The 20,014-nt window shown below is 42.4% G+C and overlaps 1 protein-coding gene across 1 annotated transcript; it reads left to right on the forward strand.

Moving 5' to 3' along the window:
- The first annotated feature begins 352 nt into the window (after window positions 1-352).
- On the forward strand, window positions 353-19,089 carry LOC104033075 (arylsulfatase D). The gene is made up of 10 exons (XM_075716546.1): window positions 353-405; window positions 1,265-1,405; window positions 2,131-2,252; window positions 3,236-3,358; window positions 4,880-5,303; window positions 6,320-6,456; window positions 8,247-8,381; window positions 11,407-11,569; window positions 12,391-12,512; window positions 18,719-19,089. Exons 1-10 carry the CDS (start codon window positions 353-355, stop codon window positions 19,087-19,089), a joined length of 1,791 nt encoding a protein of 596 aa, XP_075572661.1.
- Window positions 19,090-20,014: the final 925 nt, after the last annotated feature.

A 20,014-nucleotide genomic window follows, 5' to 3' on the forward strand; every position in this document is an offset into this window, starting at 1 on the left:
GTCCCCATGAAGTTATTGGCGGCTGCAAACAGGCCAGATCTTGCAAAACTGCATGCCGTGCTGTCCGACCTTAGCCGGCCCCAGAAGTGCCCGTTCTGCCTTGCAGCATCAGTTCAGCGGGGCTCCGCAGGCACACGTTCAGGAACGCGGGGCCTGCATAATCGAGCCCTGGTAGTTCAGTCCACCAGACTCAGCTCAGCTGCAGGCTGAGCCACGATGATTGTGGTAACGCAGGGCAGTAAATGACCAACCTGACAGACGAAATCACTAGAGCTACTGGGCTCTGGTTGGTTTTGTTTGTTTGTTTTTTAATTATGATTTTGGTTTTCCTCCAGAATTTACGTAAGCAGCTATGTACCTGTCTCATACATGGGGAAGCCACAAAGTTTACCAGGGAAAACTACGGTAAGAAAAGACGTTGACTGAAGGTCTTTTCTGTTTTTTTACATGTCATGCTTAAGAAAATGTAAACAGATCTCTTTTTTTTTTTTTTTAAGAAACTCATTGAGAATCTGAGAGCAGTTAATATAGGACATGGAGGTTTAGGAGCATATATAATATATGGTATAATATTATAGTATGGTATGGTATAGTACATTTACTATGCATTTATCATATTGCAATATCTATTAATGAACTAGAAGTCAGTAGATATGTTCTAGCATATGTATTTTACTTCAGGTGAACACCCGTAAGGTGCCTCTTGCAAACACTTTGAGAAACTAAGACACATGCTGAGGTATTCTTAGGGCCTTCTAGGAACATAACCAAGGTTAAGCCCGTTGCTGCAGCCTTGAAGAAGCACCTTCCAGGTGCTGTGTGTAGCACTGGGTGCAGCAGATGCAATAGTCAAGGCACTGCCATCATAACCACCGTGCCTCCGCACCAACCACCTCCATGCTCCTGTCCCACTCATTCCAGGAGCCTTAACAGGAGTGTCCTACACCCCTGTACAAGGGGTGCCTCAGGAGACATGCAAGCATCCAAACCACTCATTCTGCTGGAAACATCTGCTGAGATCAGTGCAAATCTCGATAAAGAAATGCACAGACAAAATTCCCATGCGAACAATAAAAAAAAAAATTACTGGTTTTAGAAAACGCAAGAACTTTTGTAAGTATTCAGGAGCTCCATCTGCTGGCAGTATTTGGTAGCTGTTTGCATCTATACTGAGTCCTCATGAAACTTTAGGAATAATAGTTTAAAGTCTATCGTAAAGCTTACAACTGTTCTTGTAATATTGCCTCTATACTTGTAATTTCAGGAGCTGCCTGAACATTTGGATAATTTTATGCTTGTTTCCAAGAACCTGTGTATCAAATACTTCAAAACCCAATTTTTTACTGATACTGGCTGATGATCTTGGTATTGGAGATGTGGGTTGCTATGGCAACGGTACAATAAGGTAAGAATGTATTCTACAGAATAAATTATCCTGTCCTGGTGAATTTCAGTGGAAAAAAACACTGATGACACTCAGCATTAGAAAAATCATTATTAATGGGTTAGTTCATCTAGATACACTTCTTTTCAAGCCATGTATATAATAAATGTTCTACAGTAATTCCTACTGGAGTAATAATCATACAAGCATGCTTGAGCAACTTTCTTGGACTTCTAATTTTCAGTATATACAGTCAGAACTTGGCAAATGTGTCCATGCACTCTTTTGTCAGGCACGTGTATAGTTTATAAGTTTCCACCACTCCCCGGTTGAAAGATCAAGGATGGAGATTAGGATTTAATATCAGCTAACAACTAATGGTTGTATATATATCCTGTGTTTACTCTAACCTATTATAGTCTTGGAAATTGTGTTGTCCTGTATCTATTACCGGAATCTTTTTCACTATGCTGCATGAGCTTTTGCTATGGGATAGACCTGAAATACCTTATCTTTTTTTTTTTTTCTTTTTAGTTATTAATAAAAACAAATTTATCCATGGAAAATTCATTTCTAAGGAGTCAAGGTATCTCGCAAAATATATAACACAGAGCTTTCCTAGTTGAGTTGTAGATAAACAGAGAGTTTTGTAAATTTGATGTTGATGTCCTCGACAAAACTAGGAGCGGGATACCATGAACTTCTGTGTAATACATTTTTATCAGAGATGGGATTTTTCTCTTTAGGACTCCTAACATTGATGGCCTGGCAAAGGAAGGAGTGAGACTTACTCAGCACATTGCTGCAGCTGCTGTCTGTACCCCAAGCAGAGCAGCTTTCCTGACTGGCAGATACCCCATCAGATCAGGTTGGACCTCTCTCTAACAGTTCACTGCAGTCTGTCTCGCCACTATTGCTATTAAAAATCCCCTTAAATAAACCATTTTAAAGACTAGTTAATCTAAGGATTCGGGGTCTTAGTGAGATGGGCAAAAATAAAGATGACTAGATTTAGTGAGTGTTCCTATGGGAAAACCCCCACATAAAGCACATTTAATGTGGCTAAATGACAACACAGAAATGGATGAAAATCCAAGCAGCAGAAACCACCCAGAGGTGGAAACATGAAGAAGAAAATTGTGTAAACACTGTATGTTCAGCGGTATTAAGATTATATTAAGTAAAGTGTAATATTTTTAATATCCTGGTAAACCTTTTCATAGTGAAATGTGTCAGACTGTGAAACAGTTCTCAGCAATAATGTTTTAAAACAGATTTACTTCAGCCATGTAAATTCATGACAGAAAACTTCAGCCACTGTATATCACAGTAATAATCAGTGTAGCTCCTCTGATGTGATTCTGACTTGCTAAAGGAGAAATGTAATCACGAACTGAACGTTTCAGAAGTGTGTACCCCTGACTCTGTAAGTCTTTTGTTCTATATAAAGCTACTTTTCTTCCCTACCCCCCTTTTCTTTTTTTATTTTATATTTATACTTATATATATTTTATATATTATATATATATTATATATATATTTATACATTATACTTTGATAGAACTTCTGTTGTAAGAGGTTGCCTAATGTCCAAACATAGGCATCTTAGTGCCATTTGTAGGCACCCCAGCATAGCTGAGGCATCTGCATTGGACTAGCAGATAATGACATGGGACTTGGAGGAGACATCGTTCTGGGGGTTGATCCGAATATCCCAGGGCATACTAAATGGCTTATAAAAAGGCACTAGGCTTAGGCAACTGAGTCCTACTCGTTAGAAAGAACAATCTGAGAAGACTAAAAATCTGAAATATGGCTTGTTTTATTTTAAAGACTCTTATTCCTCTCTAGGCATGGCATCTGGCACTCAGCAGCAGGTTCTCTTTTGGAATGGGTGTTCTGGTGGGCTCCCACCAAATGAAACTACTTTTGCCAGAATACTGCACCAGCAAGGTTATTCTACAGCACTTGTAGGTATGAGATATAGCAACTTGCTGCCTTTTCATTGCTTGCTATTCAAACGAGGCTGCTTCTGCAAATATTTTTCTTTGCCCCAATGTCTAGGATCAGTTAAACCAGAGCCTCTTGTATGCATAACTTTCAAAATCAGCAGGGTTTTTAGAATGCCATCCACAAGCCCCTATGTCAGCACAGCATATCTGATAAATGCAAAATGAGGATGTATGGAATACATAGACATACACTGCGAACAGAAGTAAATGCAAAGGAAAGAATCTCGTTTGCCCAGTAGAGATTCCTTTAGGAAGAACCAACAGAGATATTCACTGATCTATTCGAGCAGAAAAATGTTGTCTGCCGGTTGGTAGCCAGGCACCACAGTGGTCTTAATTGTAACTGGTGGCTAGATTTTCTGTTATTTACGCATCCGCTTATAATCACAGTTGAGATTCTAAAAGTGCCTTATTCTCTGCAAAAAGAAACTCTGCTAAAAAAGCTGGAATGGTCCCATTGACTTCAGTGGGTTTTGGATCAGAATGCATGTCCAAAAAAGAAAATCCTATTAACTCTTTGCTAATTTTGCCTGAACAGCAATTAAAGGCTATGTCTTTCAAGCACCTCTCATTTTTAAACTCTTTTTGGTGTAGTCAAAGGTGTCATGTGCTGAATTGTAATTACTGTGATTTTTGCACTGCTGCTCAGCTCCAGCACACTGAGGTGTCATTTAGTTCCTAAACTGAAGCGAGTCTTAGTGATGTACTGACTTCACACAAGCCTGTGCAAAGGAGTGAAATTTCCCTAGCTCATTGCATTCTGGTATAGTTTATGCAGTAAACGACATTCATATACCTGAGCACAGAGATGGTTAGCAGTTCTCAGAAGTTATTTGTCTAGCTAATAGCCGCTAAGCCCATGGTTATAAACTGACTGTCCTTCAATGTCAGGATAATTACACTGCTCTGTAGTATGACTACATTAAGGTTCATTATCAGCATGTGACATATTCTGATATGTCCAGTTGTACTGGATAATTGGAATGGCCTATTTTGCTACTTATTTTAGGATGAATATAGACACACAGAGCCAATCTGTACACCTTCTTCCTGAAATTTGTTCTCGGGCTGTGAAGCTCAGATAGAACTTGTGTGTGAATGAGTTCAGATTTTGCACTTAGCTGTTTCTTTTGGCACAAGGATTTCCCCAGTTTCTCCCCATCAGCCATAATGAATGGCTACTTTATCATGTGAAAAATAATAAGCACCAACTATTGCAAGCCTACTTGTTCTTATTCAGGGAGGCGGCTGAGCTGAACCATTGCCCTACGTGGAATTTTAACAGATAGGTGAGGAAAACCAGCTGTTCTAGGCAGATAAATTGCCAATGCATGATTGCTCCCTGACAGTCTGTCCCCATTCCACACCAGCTCCTCCCTTGGCTGCACCTTAACTGAGGAGTGCAGCCAACCGATTAGAAATACAGGCAGACACACCCAAGAGTAACAATGTTGGATTTAACACCTTTGTTTTATATTTTCAGGGAAGTGGCATATAGGTGTGAACTGCAAATCCCGCCATGATCACTGCCACCATCCTTTAAATCATGGCTTTGATTATTTTTATGGCATGCCTTTTACCCTTTTGAATGAGTGTCAAGGCACAGATGACCCTGAACTGGCCAAGTCTTTGCAAGATACATATTGGCTTTACACACAGATGATCATCCTTGCACTGCTTACTCTTTTGATTGGAAAACTTACCAACTTATTCTCAGTAAAATGGAAAATAATCATATGTCTGGCCGTCTGTGGTCTCCTGTATTTCATCTCCTGGTTCTCCAGCTATGGTTTTGCCAAGTACTGGAACTGTATCCTGATGAGAAACCATGATATCACTGAACAACCAATGAATCTACAAAAAACTACTTCTAACATGCTGAAGGAGGCAGTTTCATTCATTGAAAGGTAACCTTCAAAAACTGTATCACAGTTTAAGGATTTTTAAAAATAATGTGATTACTGTGTCATACACCACTAGGTTAGTCAGCTGGCATGCCGAGCTACCCGTCCTGATGCTGGCCAGTAATTTCCTGGTTTCTGGCATCCCCCTACCTGTCAGCATCCAACTGCTGTCCTTCATCTTATACATAGCTTGTCAGCTCCTCAGGAAAAGGAAGATTATTTTTTTTGTATTTATGTTTTGTTTGCCTAATACAAAGGGGTCCTGGCCAAGGACTGGGCCTTCTGCCAGTAGGAACAGCAAAAATTATCTTAGCCTGATGAAAGGACTGTCATAGAAAGTGTCATATGAAGTTAATATTGTACAAAGAGGAGACGGATAGTGAGGGGATTTTTTCTTCTCCAAGGGTGTCCTTCATTTACAATATGTCAGTAGCCTCAACTGGCATTGAACAAGCCACTCAGTATTCGTGTGCCAAGTCTGGGCATATCCCTGAATAAGATTATACTATTTCTGTCAGTGTTTTTTAAGGGAAATTTGGGGTAAGGTCAATCTTTTCTGTAAAACTTTGAGCATAGATAATCTCAGGTTCCTAGGATACTCTGCCTGGCCTGATGTTAAAGGGATGTGGTTCCCCTGCAGGTGCAGTGTCATATCTGCCCCTTCCACATGAGGACGTCTCGAATGCTCAGTGACATCCCTGTTAATTTCAAGCAAGCGAGTCCTATTCTCCTTGCCTCTGAGAGTGTGTCAGTCTTTTGGCTGTTAACTTTCCCAGTTATTTATTTAATGTTCTATACATGTCTAGTTTGGAACCAGAAAAAGAAAGGGCCCATTACTGTTTTGGTCTTAACACAGAACCAAAATCTTTGAGGGGTGTTTTAATCCCCTCTGTCTCCCAAAACCTCAAAAATGCAAAGATGTCAAAATCAAAAATTTTTATTTTAGACCCCAATATATTATATATTTTGGGCTGAGTGACGGTTTCCAGAGAAATTACTATTCTTTTCTTTTATTTCAGAAACAAGCGTAGACCGTTTCTTCTCTTTGTTTCCCTTTTGCATGTTCACACCCCTCTCATTACCACAGAGAAGTTTCAGGGAAGAAGCAGACATGGTCTATATGGAGATAACGTGGAGGAGATGGACTGGATGGTGGGTAAGTGGTCGTCTTGAAGAAAATCCTTAATTCATTCGAATGTGGAAAAGAAATTAAAGGGGTGGTCACAGAACTCCCTTTTTGCATATGACAAAAATCAGTGAACTTGCCTTGGATACACAGTTCGCGCCAGAGATTGATATTCCATTACCACACCTCTGTTTTTCTTTCTTAAGATGAAAGCCCAAACTTTTCTTGTGAGGATTTGTTCTTATTTTTTTAATTGACACACTTCCGTGCTGCAGTGTTAAATGCAGTCAGATAATCAAATATGTGCTTGATCATGTGGTTAATCAAAATGTATGACATTTCTTCAGCTCCGTCTAGTCTGAGAAGATATAACTGGTGCTGCTGCTGAATATTACATTATACGGTGGTTGGTTCGTGTACTTGTTTGTTTTTATCTAAGAATAATCCTAGGAGCAGAAACCAGAACTCCCTCCTAGCCAAAAGGCCAAGTTAAAAAGCTACGGAGCTTCACAACAAATTGTGTGAAGTCAGTATATCGTGAAGACTCACCTAGCTTTACTTAGTAGTTCCTTTCTCCTTCAGTGGGAGGGAGGGAGATAGCTCCTGTTTGTATTTAGTCAGAAGTGAAGACCCTATTGACAAAGTATTCATCTCCTGTCCAGGCCAACATTCAATCCCTGAACCTTTTCTTCCTCTGATAACCACGTTTACAAAATTATATTTTGAGAGGAGCCCCATTGCTTCTGATGGGCAGGCTGAGAACCTCTGCGAGATCCAGTTGAACCAGAGGACTCTGCCATGCTTCTCTTGCAACTTTTTGACACCTGTCACCTTCAAGCACAAGCTACGCAAGCAGAGCTGGATAGCAGAAGTCTGCTGGTGTAAGGAACATGCCTTGTATAGGCCAAACAGGCTGGCAGCCAGTGAGGACAGAAGTCTCCAGAGCTGGACAGCTAAGTAAGAGATTTGGGGTCTAATTCAGAACCAAGATGCCTAGGCTCAATCTAAACTCTTTTGGGGGGCAGGTGTCTATTTTTAGGTAAGGTCAGCAAGTAGCTTGATGAAGGAGACACAGGAAATCTGTAAAGGAGAAGAGACTGAGCAAAAGAGCTGATCAACTGGCTTATGCTTTTTCCTTGAATACTTCAGCTTTTGCTGCTGCTTCTGTAGTTATGGAAGCTGTTCTTTGTGAATGTATTTGATGCAGTAGGTGATAAGGACAAGCAATCAAAGATAAATCATATTCTGTATAAACATTTGATGATATCAGTACTGAAAACATTCCTTATGAAGTTAGGTTTGAATTGCACTCTATGGAGTTTTCCCACTGACATTGGGAGATGATTTTGGTTGACAGTATGCAGCCTGATCTGAGAGTCCCTGTTCAGTTCCTGGTGACACACAGCAGTTTTTTATGATGAGCAATCTAGGCAGCACTATTATTTAAGCTTTTCAAGGTGCTTGAGGCTACACAATGGAGACAGTCCTTGACCCGGAGAATTTATAGCATAAAGCTGACAGAGTATTCTGAGAAGCTTGAACTGAAGGATCATTCATTTAAATTATTTTCCAATTGGTTTTATTTTTATTTTCCTGTTTTTATAGACACCAAAACCAAATTTTGGATACATTCAGCAGCTTTCCTTTGGGCTCTTTTTATTTCTGTAATGCAGGATTACTCTTTGCATTGCTTGTGGTAGCTCATAACAGAAATCATTCAGGTAAATGGAAAGACTTGATCTTCACTGAATGTTGAGTCAAGGTGTAAAAAATCTGACTGCATCTCTGGACATAATTATGATGTTTTGCTTTGTTTATAGGCAGGCTTCTGGATGTTATTGACAAAGAAGGCTTGAAGAATACCACATTTATTTATTTTGCATCTGATCATGGAGGATCCTTAGAGGCTCACAGAGGAAATGTTCAGTTGGGTGGATGGAATGGGATCTATAAAGGTAAAATTTTGGTAGTGTGTATATGCATAAGACTTTCTCTTAAAAAGAAAATGATAGAATAAAATACATCCAGGTAGACTAGATTTACTAAATGGATGATAATCTTGGACTGTAGGGCTGGAGCAAATTCAGGGCATCAGCTATTCATCTTTCAGCCCCCAGACAGGATCACTTTCACCAAAGCCACTCCTGACAGCTATATTGCCTAACCTGTTCTTAAAGACCTTCAGTGATTTCCCAGATAATCAAGTTTCCATTGTCTAGGCTACTGGAGGTTTTTTTCCTGGTACCTACCTTGGATTTCTTTGCTGGAGTTCAAGCAACAGATCTTGCCCTATTCATCAATCTACAGAGAAGAGATTCTTCCTTTCCTCCTTGCAACAGCCTGTTGTTGCAAGGTCACTGTGTATTTCAATGCTATTATGTTCCCCCTCATTCATTCTTTCTTTAGACCCCACTTGTACCCCCTTCTAGTTCCATGTTGTCTTTAAATATTGTAAACACACTATCTAATCCATAACCTAAATCACTACTTGAAAATGTTGTAGCATCATAGAATCATAGAACATCTCAAGTTGGAATGGACCCATAAGGATCATCAAGTCCAACTCTGCTCCTCACAGGACTACCTAAAACTAAACCATGTGACTACGAGCATTGCCCAGATGCTCCTTGAACTCTGACAGGCTCGGTGCCGTGACCACTTCCCTGGGGAGCCTGTTCCAGTGACTGTCCACTCTCTCAGTGAAGAACCTTTTCCTGATGCCCAATCTGAACTTCCTCTGACACAGATCCAGAACACACTGTTTGGAGTCTCACTTGAAACATCCTTCTGTTTTTTACATTAGACAGTTATCCATGTCAACACTGGCAGATATCACGATGACTATTTTCTTGATAGAGTTTTCCAGTTACTCACCTATCATATAGATGTTCCATTGAGACTCTCTTTCTATGACTGGCTTGCGACCCAGTGTCAAAAGCTCTATGGAGATGAAGATCTGTGGTATCTCTTGCACGTGGTCCCTCTAGACTGCCAAGTCTCGAAAAGCCACTGTGACAGCTTGGGCAGATTGGCACTTATTGTATAATGGAGCCTGAAAACTGCGTCCATCCCTTATTTCCCTACAGAAGAAGATTCAGGTGCCTTGACCTTGCTCAGCACCAAAATGTACATTGCCTAGTACTAAGTTACCTGATGAGCCACACAAGCAATGTTTGATACAGCTGGAATCTCACCCAGGAACAGTCCTAAATGCTAAATTAGCCTTCAGTTCTGGATATGAAGTTTCCATACCAGAAACAGATGCAAAAAGGCCAACAGGCTCACTTGAATCACAGAATCTAACCTAGGGAATTCACTTCCACTAGCCTAACACAAGTATATTAGTAAGAGTAGAGTCCGGAGAATAAACATGAATATGATTAGACAGAGGTGAGAGGACAATGATGAAATCATGCCTGCTTAGACAAGAGGAGATAGAATATCAGGTTAGATATTAATATCAGAAAGGCATTCCCATTTAGGTCCACATACAGCTGAAGAGGGGCCATCCCAGTGAAACTAACTAGCTATGACTCAAAAAAGATTAAGAAATTTAGTTTAATTCATAAACATCTGTAGAACTCACTGCTGTTGTTTCTAACAGAATATTAAAAACAAGACAATAAATAAGCCACACATATGAATAATGAGAACAGCCACTACTGAATAGCAAAGATACCGTTATCTTACACAGCACAAAGGTTATTGCACAAGCAGCTGGACTTGCCCTGTTTATAATCCATCATGCCACCTTGTCAGCCTTTAAAACCAAGCTCTGGGAAGCTTGCCTCAGCCGTAACTACGAGCACACCTCCTCTGTAGCAAAGTCCGGTATTACTTAACAAAGCCAAAGGCTAGTATAAACTACCATTCAGCTGCTGATTTATTAGCTGAGCTAATAAGCTAGCTTCAAGTTTTGTTTGACAATTTTCCTACAACATGACTTCTCATGTCTGCCCTTGATAGGAGGAATAACAGAGCAAAGGTAATATAAGTACCTGAGCTTCAACATTTTTGCATTTTTGGGGTTTTTTCCCCTTAACTGGACCCTCAGCTTGGAATTCGGGCTTTAAACCACATTGTTTCATTAATATCCCCATCCTTGACATCTATAATTCATATCTGTAATTAATGAATGGTCCTCACTTTGAAATATTATTCAAAACAATGAATATTTTGACTTATAAGTTCTACCACAACTGCATGGTGGAACTAGAGGACTAGAGGAATGCAAGAGAAACCAAGTTAAGAAAGACTCTTTAGATTACCTCAGGACAACTTCAGCAAAACTGTAGGTGGAGAGTCTTCATCACTGCAGCATATTCAGAGTACTCCCCTATTTGCTACATGGGTTCCACACTCTTCCATTTGGGACCACCTCAGAGCATCCCTGGGACTGTAAACTCCCAGAGGGTGATCACACATCCTAATTCCCCTCGCTGCTCTCCTGCACTGCAAATCATTTCATAATGTTCCTGCTGCCTCTGATTGTGAACTGTCTGACAACCAAGCTTGCCCTGTGTTAATTCCCCTTCCTCAGGCACCAAGCGGGGCTGCAACCTCTCACAGACTCCAAGTCAGATTTTGCTTTTTGTTAATAACAGACTTTTTTCTTGTGCATGTTATTAGGGAGTGTAGAGATTATTCTCAGGCATGACATTCAATTAAAAGTATGAGCCAGAATGTCTTCTCAGGTATCAAAGAGTGGAATTGTTCCTCTTTGTCAAAAATACTGCTTAGTAGTGAGTTGCCATATGTGCCACCCAAGAAAGCAGTGTAAAATAAAGAGGTTAATAATACCTATTGTTGAAGAATGGAATTTTCACTGTAGTCATTCTACTGTTCTCCAGGATTTAGTGTGTTTTCATTAATTTTGAATATTCTGAAATTTTTAAAACCTTTTATTATACATCCGTAATAAATGTCTAATATATTTCATTCTTTTATCTTTTCTGGTACTTTTTTTCTCCCCTCTAACAGGTGGAAAAGGAATGGGAGGCTGGGAAGGAGGGATCCGTGTCCCAGGAATAGTTAGATGGCCAGGAGTGTTGCCTGCAGGGACAGTTATCAATGAACTGACAAGCCTGATGGACATTTTCCCCACAGTGGTTGACCTTGCTGGAGGGACAGTGCCTCAGGACAGGTACAAAGGTGGCTTCATAAACCATATTTGCTCCCCTTTCTTGATTTAGATAGATACTGACTATATATGTCATGCATCCTAACAGCCACAGGTTAAATTCTGTCTGTTTCCTAACCAGGCAATTCTCTAGCTTGCTTTCAGTGTAGCTTTCTCCCATCTTGTCTGCAGACGCAGATATTCACAAAGCTGGTTGGTCCTGTTAGAGCACTAGGAGAGGCCCCTTCCAAGGCTAGGACGGCTGGTTCTGCATGCATGGGGAAGGTGGAGCAAATGGCACGTGGCCTGCATTTGGCTGCCACTATCGGAGCTTCCTCGACAGTAAACAATTTGTAGCATCTATGTTAGATTCCTCTAAAGAACACAAGAAAGCGTGGGTAGCTAAGCCATTTGAGAAGAAAATGTAGAAGTACTGGTAGTGTGTAACTAAACCAACTGTTAGTCAATTTTTTTTTTTTTTTAGGAAGCCTCAAGCTCACAGAGCACAGTGACTTCCATTTCAGGGAGCAAAAGTAAAAGCTGTGAACCATGCCTTCACTGTAGTTATCACTTACTTCCAGGAAAATTACAGTAATGGTGATTTATCTCCCCAGGCACAATGTGTGAACTAGCTGTAATTGCAAAAACTGCTAGTAACTGCTAATAACTGCTCTCCACCCATCCACACAATTAAAAATCTCAGGGCTCATTAGCTAAACACTAGCTCAGTTCAGAAATGACACTTGAAATCTGAATGCTGCGTACATGGAGAGTGAGTACTGCTCACGTGCCAGCTGCAGACTGAAATTCTTAACCGGTCTGGTGACTCCTGTCCTCTCCATCAGGGTAATCGACGGGCACACCTTGCTGCCTTTGCTGCGGGGGACGGTTCAGCACTCCGGGCATGAGTTCATGTTTCACTACTGTGGTGCGTTTCTGCATGCAGTGCGGTGGCACCAAAAGGACAGTGAGTATAAAGATTCCCCCCTCCTGCATATCAGAGATGATGTAACGGCCTCTAGCTTCCAATAGAGTATCACATAAAAACATACATACATGTATCTGGAGTAAGTTTATTTTCTCAAAAGCTCACTTCTTCTGCAAGGTGCAGAATGGCTTCGTTGTTAGCTGTCCTGCCTTGCCTGGGATGAAGGGTTTCACTTCCTGGGTAGCATAGCTTCAAGAATCTCCCTGTCATTGCAGTGTTTCTATCGCTTTTGCTGCAAAAGCATTCAGGATCAGCTTTAGTGTAAGACTGAAGGAAAAGGTCTTTATCTTAAGCAGTAGTTTGTTTGTTTTCAATAGCCCTATCTTATTTGTTTCATTTTTTCAGCTGTGGTATTAGATAAGCTGACTGCCACTGTAATGCTTTCCTGAGCTTTCAACAAGCACCCAATCTTCGCCGATGTCACCCTCCGTTACAGTGTAAAAGACAAGAGGCCAGTGACTGGTAGCTGTGTCCTTATTCCCAAAATGGAGGATGGCATTTGTGCAACCAAACACAGGTGCCTGGATCCGAGCTTGTTGTTTTGCAGTCACTGAAGGGACACAGATGTTTACAGGGTGTGAGTCACCTCCTTCTGATTAGCACATCTGGGCTAGATCAGGCACACCTGCTTCTCTCCACTGACTAAAAAGAGAGCTGAGACAGACCATATCAGATATAAAAATCACCCTCCTATTAAAGTCAGTTGAGATGAATTGCACCTTCTGTGACTGGATGATGTAACAGTAAGTGTAAAGTTGCTGAATTTGTGGTGATGCTGGTTTTTTGGGTTGGTTTTTTTTTTTTTCATTCTGCACAGCTGGAGAATTGCAGAAGCCGATGCAGTAAGCTATGCCTACTAATCTTCCCATGCTTTAGAAACTTGAATTAACCCCTTTAATTTTTGTTTTGCTTTCCCTGTCTGTGAAGTGAGAGAAGAATTACGGACTTCTTGAGAAACTGCAATTAGGTAATAGTTACAAATGCTAGGGCATCCCACCATCAGCAGCTGTTCACATTCAGCTGGTACATTGACAAGGAGCTGCCTGTTTGAAGAGCACTTTGAGTGCTGACTGTGGGGTGAGAGAAGCTTAGGCAGCCCAGCAGGAAATCCTTCCTATGTCACAGCATTAACTGGGTGATCTTTCTGGTGCCTATTTACATGGCCCTTATGATACTTTCTGATTTGAAGACTACGTGTTTTAGTCATGCTGTTAGTTTAACCTTGAGGTCAGTGCTCTTCTTGTCACACAGAAGCATGGCTCCCGGGCAGGAAGTCACTGTTCTCGGCTGACGGGAAATGTGGAGGAAAGGGACTAAGGACTAAATGCGAGGATGTGATGCCAGGTGCTGCGGTGGAATTTTATTTTTAGGTCCTTGGTTCCCCAAAGATAAATCTGGGTGCTTCATTCGAGGAAAAAATGTGTAATGTATACAAGCCATACAGTACTTGAGGAGATAATCCCTTCAGGGTGAGATCCAGAGCAACCTGTGCACTGCTCAAGGAGCTGTATGGTAGAAAATGCTAAGTACAAGGGTGTTTCATAAATCCTTCCATGGAGTGGAGCATCTTCAAGCCCTCCAGGGAAGGGCTGGTTTTGTTTTGGTTTTTTTCTCTTGGGAATCCTCGTTCTCTATTTTTGCTGAAGAGAAGATGCTGATAACATTTTTGTATAAGAACAAGGACAGTGATTATTTTAAAAAAAAAAAAAAGATAAGGAAAGGGAAAGAGTGGTGCCACTGCCGATATTCTGCCTTGTAGCTGAGGTGGTAAGGCCTTTGCAACCCTAACGGGGCTGCTGCAATGGGGCAGAGGCTGCTGCAGAGAGCAGGTGGGCCTGGTCACGGCAGCTCACTCTGCCTTGCCGCTTCCCCCAGGCTGGGAGTCTGGATGGCCTGATACCACCATGGCTGTGAAACGAGGTGATCCCACTGGGGGAACCACGCTTAAGGTGCTCAAGGCCAACATTTTGGATGTCTCAACTAATTACTTACCTACGGAGACCAGGACTCAATTCCTTCCTCTGCTTAGACACAATCAAAACATATGATCTCTAAGTGACATGTGTAAACCGCCGCTCCACGCGTGGAAAGTAGGCCTCTGCAGTAATTATAAATCAAGATTAGTTGAACCAACCCCATAACCTAACACTTTAAGCCGTCAGTTTTGGTTAGGGGTTATCTCGCTCCGTTTTTATCAAGCACCTTAACGTCATTAAAATACAGAAAAAAAAAACCAGTGGGGGGAGGGACAGAGCGGAGCCGGTAGGCGAAGCCGCCGGCAGGGGGCAGCGCGGCACCGCCAACCGCCACCGGCCAACCGCCACAACCGCCACAAGCCTCGCTGCCCGGCCGGCGCCCGCGCGCGGGTGGGCGCCAGTCCGACGAGGAGGTTCTAAAAAATCCAATCAGCTCAGATCCAATCTCCCCGGCCCTTGGGCGCGGTTAGCTGCTCCGCTTTTCATTTTCACGTCTCTGTGGGCGTGCAGAGGGAGCGTGGCCAGGCCCCCGCCGGCCGAGGGCTGCTGCCCTGGCTCCCGGGGAGGCCCGGGGCGGCCCCGGGCCCAGCCGGGCTCATCACGGCGCTGGCAGCCCTGTGCCGGGGCTTCATTTCCAAAGCGTCGTCGCCGCTGGTGCCCGCCTGCACCATGCCCTGCGCGCCCGGCCCGAGGTTTGAGCTGACGCACCCCAGCAGAGCGGGGCACGGCCTGTGCCCCGGGGAGCCCTGCTCTCTTGAGCATGGAGCCCACAACACGCTACGCTTGCAGAAACGTGAGCGTCACCACTTGGAATCTCTCTCCCCGTGTATCCAACGCTCGGCAGACCAGGGAGTGAAGAGCCTGACAATGAGGGTACAGCTCTTGGAGCTGCCACGGGAGATGAGAGAGATCAGTTCACCTGACACAGACTGGTGCCAAGCCAGCCCCACGCCAGAACTGCCAGCAGCTCCAGGCTTGATCACGTCTAACCCTGAGCCCATTCAGCCGTTTGCATTACCTAAAGCAGAACATCGGGCAGAAGCTTGAATCTCCTATGCCTCTAAATCCATCACTGTTCTTAGAGATCTCTCTTCATTTCTTGGTAATGCATATTTTTTCTGGGCAGAGAAAGCTTTGTCTGACTGCAGCGACTCCTGGAGAAAATTCCTGCCAGAGGAGTCATGCCGCACTTCCTAGTGAAAGGCTAAATACATACTCCATCAAGGGATGCATTTGAAGTATTGCTTTTCAGGTCAAAGGCCTACTGTTCTCCTCACCTAGCTTTCCCCTCTTGTTCTCCTAGGCTATGTAAGGTGTGTCTACATAACAATTTTAGTTCACATCAGAAGCGTGCTTTTGAAGCAAACCCTCTTGAGCATACCCACTTATTGTGCTTTGCGTTGCGTTGTAGAATGGACTTGGAGATCATGACTTAAGATGAAACAAAACTGAAACACGCTCCAGGATCACACCTAATATGTTCTAATCACTAAACGATGTTGTGTAAATAGGACCAAACAAGAGTTAGCCCCTAGTAAAACACCCCTAGACAAACTCAGCATGGATGTCAAGCCACCAGTAACGGTTCTGCTCTACAGATCAGTTTCTAACAGGCCACGGTACCTGTAACATAAACACAGATACAATATGCAGATGCAAGGTGTATTTTGTGTTCCTGTGAAGCCACACATGCACAGCTAGACCTCCTATGCATGCCTTTCTGGAATTTTTCCCCATTGAGGCGCAACTGGTCACAGCAAGGGGGTTGAAAACAATGTGATATTCTGCATATGAAAGGCTGGCCAGTCAGATATTACCGTGGGGCTCAACTTTCAGCCAAGCCAGAAATTCTGATTCTTTGCTCCAACTGCCATTACAGACTTTTTAGAGTCTGTTTTAGCTCATTTACAAGTATACCATGTTCATATTACATATTTATTGTCTGTTTACTTCTATCTGTTGGACAGACTAGGTATGAACCCATTGTCTTGATGTCACCCAGGCAGGACCCATCAATTAAGCCCTTCACTGAAGCCAGAAGAATCCTTTGTCTATATGTTAAAGAGTCCTTTCCTCTACCCCAGCACAATAAGGCTTATTAGTGACAGTCCATTTCTTTCTGCTCGTTAAACTGATTGATTGTTACCAGATGGATCTGAGAGATGTTTGAAGAAGCATGGTTCCTTTCCCTTGGATATATTATATTAACACGTTGCCCTAAAATTCACACGCATCCTTTAAATTCTGTCAGAGCTACCTCAGCAGCAAATTGCATATCCCTCTTTGCCTCTTAGAGATGACCGAAACCCCTGCTGCTTCCATCAGCACTGATTTCTACCACCTTTTTTTTTTTTTTTGGATCCCTCTGTAACCCAGCTGTCTACTCAGCTCACTAAGACAGGTTAATTACAACCAGCCTCACTGTATCCTTCCCAATGGCGCTCTCCCACTCTGCAACTTCAGTAATTATATGCAGCTGTGAAAAGTAGATGTTAACATTCTGCAGAATCAGAACAATTCTCCTCACTCTACACTCACTTCTCTGAACTGCCCTACAGTGTACAAGTTATGGGGAGTTCAGCTCAACTATTTATGGAAAAGAGTGACTGCTTAGTTTGTTTTTCCTGAACATTGATCACACAAATTCCTACCTGTAGCTAGGTAAGCCTACCTGTCCCTCTCATGTTTATCTATTCAAAGGTCATTTTAACAATATCCCAATAGCACTCTGACTAGAGTCAGCTAATCACAAAAATGCATATGGCCATGGGAGTACTTATTTCACTCCTTGTAACAAGCATCTGGGCTATCTGACCAACAAGCTTTAAGACCCAAATCCCATGCTCGGGGAACTCCGATATGACTGAGGATGCTTGCATTTTTGTCATAAGACCAATGCTCTTTTGGTCACAAGACAGGGAAAAGTAGGACAAGGAGCACATCTCAGCCAGCAGCACAGCACACACCCAAACAGAGCTAAGGGATACCTGTCCTTAGTAAGCCATCAGGGAGTGACCCATTTCCTTTAAGAAATCCACCTTGTGCGTCCTTTCTCTCACAATTTCAGAAATGGAGATATCCAAAATCTGTAACATTTCTAAACGTATTATGCCAAAATATTTGAGAACCACTGAGACATCATCCCACCACAGAAGGGCAGAAGCATAGCTTAGCAGGACGTGGAAACCGTGGGGTGGAAATAGATAGATAGGCAGCCAGCAACTGGAGATTTTAAGCTAAAAGATTATCTGAGCTTTAATATCTGTTATTTGTTCCCCCTCACCTTTTAAGAAGTTTTAAAATTTTATTTATTAACAAAACATGTTCTAGCAGTACTGACATGATTGAACCGAAAAGAAAATGCCATGTAGGGACAATGCAATTGTCAGCTCAATGCATTACAGAAGTGGCTCCAAGTGTTCAATGTCCCCTTTCTTCTCCTCTCCCTTTTTCAGACATAGTACCCAATTGCTGTCTTCTTGCTGGGCACATCCTTGCCCCTGAGTACAGTGCGGTGCTTTCTAAACGCAGGGTGAGGAACAGGGAAAAAAGGAGGGAGAAGGAAGGCAAATCTCCTGTTGAACTGCATTCAGATTTAGTCCGAGTCATTTCTTCATTACAAGTTACAGACCTGCACTCATCCAGCGGTCAGTACAAGAACTTGATAAAGTACAAGCTCTAGTTGCCTTCATCACGTTAACTTACAAACTCCACATTTCACTGTTTTCATGGCCTGCAATTACCACCCTATTTGAAAGTGTGCTGGAAAGTAGGCATGGAAATGAGCTGTGATCAGTTTCTGCCCAGGTGCTCTTCTTGGCTCAGATGTACAACAGAAGAACCACCTACCAGTACCTGCACCCAGAAATCAGGGGCTACATTCTTCATTCCCCCCCGAGGCATGCAGAGTTTTAAAGGGACACAAGAAAGCAGCAGACTCCCTCTGCACCCGAAGTATAAGACCTAACCATCCACATCGTGTATATGGCCCTGCACGTACTCAGAGCCCAGGTGTGCCCGTGAGCCACAAAAACCATTCTGAATCCCTGCCAGCTCCCAAAAGAGCCTTTCCCCGTATGTGACAACCACGACATAAGCTTGCCCTAGGAATGACAAAAGTGGGTCACTTGAAAAGTGAACCAATCTTTCAGGGCCCTTCCCTGACTCCTGATGCCGTGAAGCTGTTCAAATGTGCTTCTTCTGTGACAGGTGGCACCATATGGAAAGCTCATTATGCTACTCCAGTATTCCAACCAGAAGCCTCTGGAGCCTGTTTTGGAAGAGGAATTTGCCCGTGTTTCGGGGATGGTGTAACCCATCATGACCCTCCGCTGCTGTTTGATCTCTCACAAGACCCTTCTGAGGCAAACCCTCTATCAGCTGACACTGAGCCCTTGTTTGACACCGTAACGAGGAGAATAGGAAAAGCTGTAGCAGAGCATCGCAAGACCCTGACTCCAGTCCCACAACAGCTGTCTCCTTACAATAACATATGGAAGCCGTGGCTGCAGCCATGCTGTGGCACATTCCCATTCTGTTGGTGTGATGAAGAAAACGACAAAGCAGATGGCATACTTTAATACCAAAAATCAAAGTACAGTTAGCTTGAAAAAACATAATAGTTTTCACATTCACGTGACTACAGTCATACAGAGATATGGATTAAATTACACTGGAATAACTGAAAAGGACATTATTGATGCTTTTTAGTCAATCTTTTCTCTTACCCGCCGAAATTCAATAAGCCTGTAGTTTCAAAAAAATTGAAAACGCTCCAAACATATGCCACCTATGGGTCACCTGTATAATCTGTCCCTCAAGTGCATAATTCTGGATCAAATACCTAAAGAAATGAAACAAAATTTCTTTCCTTACTGATTTTCAGTTCAAATAAATGATGAATGACAAGAGAGCAAACTTTAATTGCAGCTGTTTGTACAGGTAATATGCTTGTTAAGGCAACAGGACTGAGCCCAAGAGGGGATCTCTATTCAGGCCTTACCTTTTTAATGAAAAAGCTGTCCTCTGTTTAAAAGCAAAATTGCACATTTAATTTGGAGACATACCAAAATACACTGGCCTTTAAGAAATAAACACCTACTAATTTACAGCAATATTTTGCCTCGTCTGTACATTCTTCTAGCTATCATGTAAGAATTCCCAGGAAAAACTGAACTGACAAGTACGTTTTAAAAATCAGGTAGCTAAAGTTATCACCTCAAGTTCAGCAGCGAAGTATCTAGCTGTTCTGAAACACTAAGCCACAGCAACGCCAACTGACATACATTTTCTACATTGTTAAATGATCTCACTTGCAAGAGCATTGAAAATCATCACCCAGCTGCCTTGACAAGATAGGTCCCAAATTTCACCATCTCTGAGACCAATTCATAAGCTGTGTGTCCCACTTCAGTGATAATGCTCCTGATTTCGTAAGAGTGCTATTATGCCCCATGAAAAATGTGCTTTGTTTTGTGAGACAGCACTTTGTGTTCAGTAAGAGGT

This window comes from Pelecanus crispus, chromosome 1 (genome assembly GCF_030463565.1).
Source record: "Pelecanus crispus isolate bPelCri1 chromosome 1, bPelCri1.pri, whole genome shotgun sequence".
NCBI classification, from domain to species: domain Eukaryota; kingdom Metazoa; phylum Chordata; class Aves; order Pelecaniformes; family Pelecanidae; genus Pelecanus; species Pelecanus crispus.